This window comes from Caenorhabditis briggsae, assembly GCF_000004555.2.
Source record: "Caenorhabditis briggsae complete genome, chrIII, whole genome shotgun sequence".
Lineage (NCBI taxonomy): Eukaryota > Metazoa > Nematoda > Chromadorea > Rhabditida > Rhabditidae > Caenorhabditis > Caenorhabditis briggsae.
The window spans coordinates 6,536,841-6,544,952 of record NC_013490.2 but is presented as its reverse complement, the minus strand read 5'-3'; the positions used below and the strand labels follow the sequence as shown (position 1 = coordinate 6,544,952).

Below are 8,112 nucleotides of genomic sequence, written 5' to 3'. Positions count from 1 at the left end.
AATAATCGCGCGGGTGAACGATAAGATAACGTGTAGCAGAGTCTCCAAACCTGTAGAGGCGCTGTAGAGACGCAGACATTTTTACTCGTTCACCCGCGCGATTATTTTGAATAGACAATAATTTTGAATAGACAATTTTTTTGAATACACAAGGCCAGTAACTGAATCTAACTCACTTGTTGTGGTGATGAAGCCACTCTGACCAAATTCGCGTTTACCGTAGTAATTGGTTGTTGTTTTTGAACTGTTTGTCCGCTTGGCAAATCAGAGGACTGGCCGGGCGGTCTCGCAAGAATAGGCTGAACATTCGGACCAGTTTGCTGGCGGGGAGGCTGAAAAAAAGTAATGAAGAAGGAGTTAAAATAGAAAAACCGGAAAACGGACGAAGTTTAAAGATCTTCAAATCGTAACATGACTTTTCAATGATTTCAACTCATTCTTTTAATTAAAAAAAAAAGAAAATCAGAACTCAGTGTCGAAAAATCTGAGGGCCGATGTGAATGAAAATCTTGATTTTTTTAAGATAAAGTATCAGTTACATAATATAACTCACCTGTTGTTGTTGTTGTTGTTGTTGTTGTTGTTGTTGTTGTGATGGAGACACTCTGACCAAATTCGTGTCTACCGTAATGATTGGTTGTTGCTGTGGTCGTTGTTGAACTATTTGCCCTTTTGACAAATTAGATAACTGACCAGGAGATATCGAAATAATTGGCTGAACATTTGGACCGATTTGTTGGCGAGGAGGCTGAAAAAGGGAGTAAGGAAGATGGAATAAAAATAGAAAATCCGGAAAACGAAACCAAGTTTCCAGGTTTGGAAGTATGCTTAATTTTTTTCGATTATTTTCCGCGAGAAAATAGAAAACGTTGCTTTTCCAGATTTTGAAGCAAGGAACTGTATTTCTTCTTTCAATCTCATAGTCAGAACACTCGTTAGGGTGTTCTATAGCTCGAAAATTATCCATTATTTAATTTGGAACTCAATTTGGGACTCGAATTGCCGATCTATCCAACCCAACACAGTTTTTTTGAATTTAAAAAGAAAAATCAGAATTCAGTGCCGAAAAAGTTTAGGTTTGGATCCATGATGTGAATGAAAATCGTGATTTTTGTGTATACAAATTCAGAAAAAATATAACTCACCTGTTGTTGTGATGAAGCCACTCTAACCAAGTTCGCGTTTACCGTATTAACTGGTTGTTGCTGTTTTTGAACTATTCGACCACTTGGCAAACTATAGGCCTGGCCGGGAGATCTCGCAAGAATCGGCGAAATCTTTAAACCGATTTGCTGGCGAGGAAGCTGAAAAATGAAAACGTATAGTGCATTAGACCATAAAAAGATTTTCTCAAAATCTAAACTGATTTGAAGAGTTGAAGAAAATTTATTAGGGGTTTTGGCACAAAAATACAATATGTATGGAAATCGTGATTTTTGTGTATACAATTTCGGTTAAAAAAATGTAACTCACCTGTTGTTGTGATGGAGCCACTCTGACCATACTCGCATCTACCGTAGTAACTGGTTGTTGTTTTTGAACTGTTTGACTCTTTAAGAAATCAGTTCCTTGGTCGGGAGCTCTGGCGAGAATAGGCTGGTCATTTGAACCAGTTTGCTGGCGAGGATGCTGAGAAAAGTTATTTTATTGTGCTTTCACTAATATGAAAAGTTAAAAAAATTGGGATTTGACTCGCTTTTCAAGATTTTTAGGGAAACAAATGTATATCCTCTCTCAATTTTAGGACCCTCTTAAGTAAGTTCAACATGTATTTTTCAAAGATTTCAGACTTATCAAACACGAAATTACGCAAAAAAAGGAAAACCAGCATCCAGTGACGAGTAATTTGATAATGTGAATGGAGATCGTAATTTTTTTGTATATGCAACTTCAGGAACAAAATTTAACTCACCTGTTGTTGTGGTGGAGCTACTCTAGCAGAACTCGCGTCTACCGTAGTAACTGGTTGTCGTTGTTGAACTGATTGCTCGTTTGATACATTAGCCGTCTTGCCGGGAGTTCTAGCAAGAATAGGCTGAATATTTGGACCGACATGCTGGAGAGGAGGCTGAAAAAAGTAAGATTATCGTGTTTTTATTAGACGACAAAAAGATTTACTCGAAATCCGAACTGATTTGAAAAGTTTTTTGTTTAATTTGGGGGTTTTACACAAGAATGAATGAATGTGAATGGAAATAGTGATTTTTTGGATACAGTATCAGTAACAAAATATAACTCACATGTTGTTGTGATGGAGCCACTTTGACCAAATTCGAATCCACCGTTGTAATTGGTTGTTGTTTTTGAGCTGTTTGATCGTTTGGCAAATTAGAAGACTGGCCGGGAGCTCTCGCGAGAATCGGCTGGATACTTGGACCGGTTTGCTGGTGAGGAAGCTGAAAAAAGTAAATCTGAAAGTTTTTCGAAAAATTAGAGTTCTTGACACAATTTAAAATCAAGTTGGTTCTTTTCCGCGAGAAATGCATAAGTTAGGGTTGGATGATGTGAATGGAAATCGTGATTTTTTGGTCCATTTCAAAAGAAAAATATAACGCACCTGTGGTTGTGGTGGAGCCCCTCTGACCGAATTCGCGTCAACCGTAGTACTTACTAGTGCTTTTTCGATAACCCTGATTTGCCGGTCTATGGTGTCAGTTTTATCTTTATAAACCTGCCAATTCGACTTCTTGTTCATTTCTTCCCCAGATGATCCCTTCCTCATCTGATCTTCAATAGTCTTCATATTGAATAAGTACTTCGCTTTATTAATATTGAGAATTTGTAGAAGGCGTGTTGGTTGGAACCCTTTGAAAAATTCATGAATCTCGTCATCATTGGCTTTTGAATAGTCAGTTATATCTCCGCTTGGATATTCGTTCAGAATTCTCCGTTTGTCCCCCACCGAAAATTCTGCATAGAGATGACCAAATCTGTCTTTTTCCAATCCTTGATTTTGTTCGGGATGAGGTGGACGAGAGGTGGTCGGATTGAGTATAAGACGATGAGGAGGGATTCTCGAGGGAGGAAGATCTTCATAAGAAACCATGCTGGAAACCTTCGAAAGTGGAACATTTTTCATTTTTTGCTGTGGATGGAGAGGAGCTGGTTGAGGCTGAAGTTGCTGCCGTTGTTGCTGTTGATGCGTCTGTTGTCCTTGCCGTTGAGAATTCGGGAGAACTAGACGGATCGGCTGCTCTTGTCGTTGTGGTGGGCTGAGAGGAGCTGGTTGAGCGTGAAGTTTTTGCTGTTGTCGGTGTTGATCTTCCTGTTGAATTGCCTGGATCGGCTGCTGTTGCCGTTGTGAATTTGGGAGAACTACAGAATTCGGTTGATGGTGTAGTTGTGGTGGGCTGCGAGGATCTGGTTGAGGCTGCAGTTGCTGGTGTTGTTGGAGTTGATCTTCATGTTGGATTGGGTGGATTAGTTGTTCTTGCCGTTGTGGATTCGGAAGAACTAGACGAATCGGCTGAATTGGCTGATCTTGCCTTTGCGGTGGCTGGGGAGGAACTTGTTGAGGCTGAAGCTGTTGCCGTTGTTGGTGTTGATTTGTCTGCTGGATCGGCAATTGTTGTCGTTGAGGAATCGGTAGAACTAGACGAATCGGTTGTCCTGGTCCTTGTTGACAGCGCAGAAGAGCTTTTTGAAGCTCCCTTTGTTGCCGTTGTTGATATCGATTTCTCCGCTGAATCGGCTCATGCCGTGGTCGTTGTGGTGGCTGCACTTGCTTTGACTGTTGATGATACGCATTCAATTCCATTCCATTAAGATTCTGTTGGATAGAAGCTGGAATGGTAGCTTTTATAGTAGGTGGAGCTACGACTTCTTGTCCAGAATTTCGGACCACTGGAGAAGCATTTGTAAGTACATTGACATAATCAATGTCCTCAATGTTTCGATGAGCAATTACGGAACCGATCGGAGCTCTGGTAGTCTCTGGTGCGGCTTGGATTCCATTCAAATCATCAGGGTTTCCATGAGACCTTTGTGGGCTGGGTTGTTTTCTTTCTTCTTCTTGCCTCTTTCTTGCTTCATCGAACTTCTTCTTGGCTGGATCCGTTTCTACAATACTCACATTCAACAATACATGTGGCATGTATATGTCTTTGTGTGCAAGTTCTCGAAGAGTAGTGGTACCATTCACTGAGCGCTTTGAGGCTGGAGATACAGCCATTTTCATAACGTCTTTTGGAATGTTTAACTTTTCCATCAACACTTCCGCAACTTTATCCATGTTGTATACTGCGGAGATTGCGATATTCATCTCAAGCGGCTTACTCTCGTTCTTCGCATTCCATGGGAAACGAATGAAACACATAATTAGGTCTCGTTGGGTGAACGGGCTGATCAGGGCATTGCTGAAAACGTTTTTAATTTTTTGGAGTTTATCCATTTAATATACTGTAGTGGGCGAGAGAATATTTATCAAATAATCAGGAAATCACAAACGTTTTTGGGTTTCTTTAAAAAAAACTTTCAAAAAAAAGTCTCTTATCTGATTTACGAGCTTGGAATGTTCTAGAAACCAGTAATTTTTCAGGATGTCTTTGATTCTTTGATTATTTTTCTACCGTAAAACCTGTAATAGATGGACCCCTAACTTATAACTTTGAGCCAATTTATCTCCGTTCCTGTCAAAGAAATAAAAAAGTTGTCAACTGATAAATTGTTTATCATACTATCAAGAATATTTCATCAGTTGACACATTTTGGATATTTCGCACAAGAACCGAGATAGATCAATTTGAACTTGGTAGTGTTTGGGCCCTTCTATTACAGGTTTTATGGAAATTTGAGTTATAAAAAAAATTAAAAACTTACTCAAACGACTTCTCCGTTGCTTCTGATAAGCTTAAAATGTAAGACCCTGTTCCATAGGGAATCAACGAATTTGGTGCATCTGGCTTCGGCTTCGCTTTAGTTTCGTTCCGTCTCAGTTCGTTTTCTGGTTCGGGAGTCAGACGACGTCGTCTTTTGAAGGTTACCTTATCTTTGCCTGTGCCTTGGGTTTGTGCTGGGTACATTCCCCTGAAACTAATGAGATGTTTATCATACTAGAGTTTAAAGAGAAATGTTGAGTCCAGTCATATTTGGAAGGAAATCTCAAAAAAGGAAATCTCCCAAACATGTTCAGCGAAAACGTTTTCTGTTAGCAAATTGTATATTTTGTTTTTGGCTCCAATGATTATATGTATTTTTTTTAAATTCAAGGTTTTAAAAAACCTACTCCAACTCTTCCCGAGAAAGCATGTCATCGGGTTTCGAAGCTCTTTTCCTCCCCCTTGATGTTCTTCCACTCATCCTGGAAGTTGTCAGGTGGAGGATCGAATTATCACAAAAAGTGTTTTTACCCTGAAAATTTAGATGATACTTAAATTGATAGAGATAGAAATCAGAATATAGAATGCGATATGAAGAGAGAAGGGGATAGGAGATGAACCAATTTAGAGGCGGGAAGAGAACAGTTAAAGGAGGCCAGACACCAAAAAAAAAAGTTTTCCTGATTTTTTGCATAGACTACCCCCATGAGGGGTTGAACTCATGACAGGCAGCTCAGGGGTACAGCGCCGCTACCGGCTGAGCTACGGGGGCGCGAAGGCGCCTGGCGACCGATGGTCTACATAAGCGCGGCGCGATTTTGTCCCCCGAACTGTCCCCCGAAATTTTTGCTGTCTCGCCTCCTTTAATGAAGAAGAAGGACGAAGAAGAGAAGTGACCTCTCACAGAATAAAAAACGTTCCATTGAAAGGCTTTCCCATATAAGCCATTATTTGCTTAATTGGGTTATCAGTTGGAGAGTCATCACATTTAGATTCTTTGAACTAAAACATTTTGATCATGATATTAATTGAAGATTTTTATAAAAGAAGAATAAATCTACTTCAATCTGTTGTTTTCCCAGTCCTATTGAGCTTTGACCCCGTAATAGTAAGTCTAATGAGCTGGAGAACATGATGTTATCATAGAAGTCTAAAAATCATAGCTGACTGAACGCGAGAACATATCATAAACACACTGATAGAACGTCACCCTAACTTTCAACTTTGAGTCTATTCATCTCGGTTACTGTGAAAGATAACAAAAAGTGACCAACTGACAAAATATTTTTGATGTTACGATAAACATTTTGTCAGTTGGCTTCTTTTTGATATTTTTCCCAGGGAATGAGATATATAGTCTCAAAGTGGACGACCTATTTGAGTGTTTACGGTAACAATAGGCTAATAACTTTCAAAAGTGAAATAAAATTATAGGTCAAATTTTCAATTCAAAAATACAATAAACAGATTTTAAAAATTCAAATAAAGAACAATTGCACCTCTACAGATCCATTATCTCATTTGTCCCCAGAGACCCTAAATGGGATAACCCCTCTGTTGAATAATCAATGAGCGATAATTGTCTCTATATTGATTTTTTTGAAACAGTGTTTTTCAAAAACGAGAGAATCAAGGAGCATCGTAAACGGATGATTTGCGACCCAAAAATCTGAGAATCCTAAAGTGTTATATTAGCTAATATGGAAAGTCAAATCAATAATGTATGCTTGTATTTAGAATAATTAAACTGTAGATCCAGATTGTAGTATGAGAAGGGCAATCTTAGATTTAAATCCGATTGAGAAATATAATATTATTGGAAGTAGGAAAATGTTTTTTTGCAAAAGCGAAGGAATGAGGGAAAATGCTTGGGTGCTACAGAACGAAACAAACCAGTGAGGCAGGGCAACAGCCAAAGGCAGTATCGACGAGAGAAATCGAGAAATAGAGAGGCGCAGAGATAAAACCAGGGTACAGAGGGGACAACAACCTGCCACCAATGAGAACCAAGCCACGCCCATACGTCATTGCCTCTAGGGTGAATGGGATGCACGACGGAAGGGTGTCCTACACCTACAGTATCCATGAATGCCTGCCTTCCATTACCCTCGTTTCCCCTAACGATTATCGACGATGCGAGGAGAAGAAGAGAAAGGAGAGCGGGGAAGAGAGCGGAGTTCTGCATGAATAGGGGCAGAGAGTTAGAAGACGAGGGAAGAGAGCATCGCACGGAAAGAGACGGAACCGCGACTCTCGGAGCAATGTCGACTCCTTTTCAATCGATCAATCATAGAGTAATGATATGTTTAGAGAGGGATCCATCCTCTCGTTGACAGCAAGCTGTAAGGAATAAGTGAGTTTCGATTCTACCGTAACCCTCATAAATAGGCTCCGCCCACACTATTCTCTGCGCTCCCCCGCTTTTGAACACTATTTCCCCTCATTTCGATTCAGTTTTATGTGCATGTGTGTTTGTAAATAAATGGTGAGACGGAGAGCGGACGGCACCAGGCGCGCATATATATTTTGAAGGCGCAAAAAAAAGATAGAGAGATAGAGAGACGCAGAAGCAGAGGCAAACATAAAGTAAGAGAAAGAGAACGCGGGCCCCAACGTTCGTGTTGTTTTGTGTGGATGGGTGACGAATAATTGAAAAGAGAGAGGATTCACAATGGGAGTGGGGATACGGTAATTGAGTTAAAGTGAGGAAGAGGAAGCGAAAGATATCCTGGACGCATCCTTTAATTATTTGGGGTTTTGAAGTGTTTTATTTGGAAATTGAAGAGGGATGAAGTGATTATGACGTATGTCGGATATGGAGGATTACGGTAGATTAGTTATGATAACTGGCTATTGCTGAACGTTTTTAAAGGTCCTCTGGGAAGTTGCTGAAAGTTTCAGTGCTTATACTTAGTTTGGTCGTCTATGACAGGAATAACTAGCAACTGTATAAATCAGAAAGCTGAAAATCTTCGTCTAAAAAATTATTTTTTCATCTTATGCCACCGAAGCCAGTTTTGGGTCCACAAGTTCAACTCCTCAAGGGGCGTTTATGAACGGAATTTTAATAGTTTTTCAAAATGTCCATCTGATTTCATGACCTAAAATTTTTCATCATGTATAATCTATACTCGATTACTATATCTTCCTTTTCCTGCTATCCTCCTGGAAATTGTCAACATGCGTTCCTTTATGAAAGGTGAGCAGCGGTGATTAATTATTTGGTTGATACACGAGATTATGTCAACTGAGAAGACCGAAGAGTATTTCTTTTCTGGGTTGCTTCTAGGTATAT

General features: G+C 39.7%; 1 protein-coding gene across 1 annotated transcript in view; it reads right to left on the bottom strand.

Moving 5' to 3' along the window:
- The window catches only part of CBG18142, a gene marked incomplete at both ends in the record, with an annotated part of 7,338 nt that extends 2,040 nt beyond the window's left edge, over positions 1–5,298 (bottom strand). The window contains 9 exons of the mRNA XM_045243907.1: positions 177–332; positions 554–748; positions 1,146–1,304; positions 1,474–1,629; positions 1,913–2,068; positions 2,241–2,396; positions 2,558–4,355; positions 4,819–5,025; positions 5,225–5,298. Coding sequence (XP_045096396.1) covers positions 177–332; positions 554–748; positions 1,146–1,304; positions 1,474–1,629; positions 1,913–2,068; positions 2,241–2,396; positions 2,558–4,355; positions 4,819–5,025; positions 5,225–5,298 — 3,057 coding nt within the window. The remainder of the gene's footprint in view (positions 1–176; positions 333–553; positions 749–1,145; positions 1,305–1,473; positions 1,630–1,912; positions 2,069–2,240; positions 2,397–2,557; positions 4,356–4,818; positions 5,026–5,224) is intronic.
- Between the last annotated feature and the right edge of the window lie 2,814 nt (positions 5,299–8,112).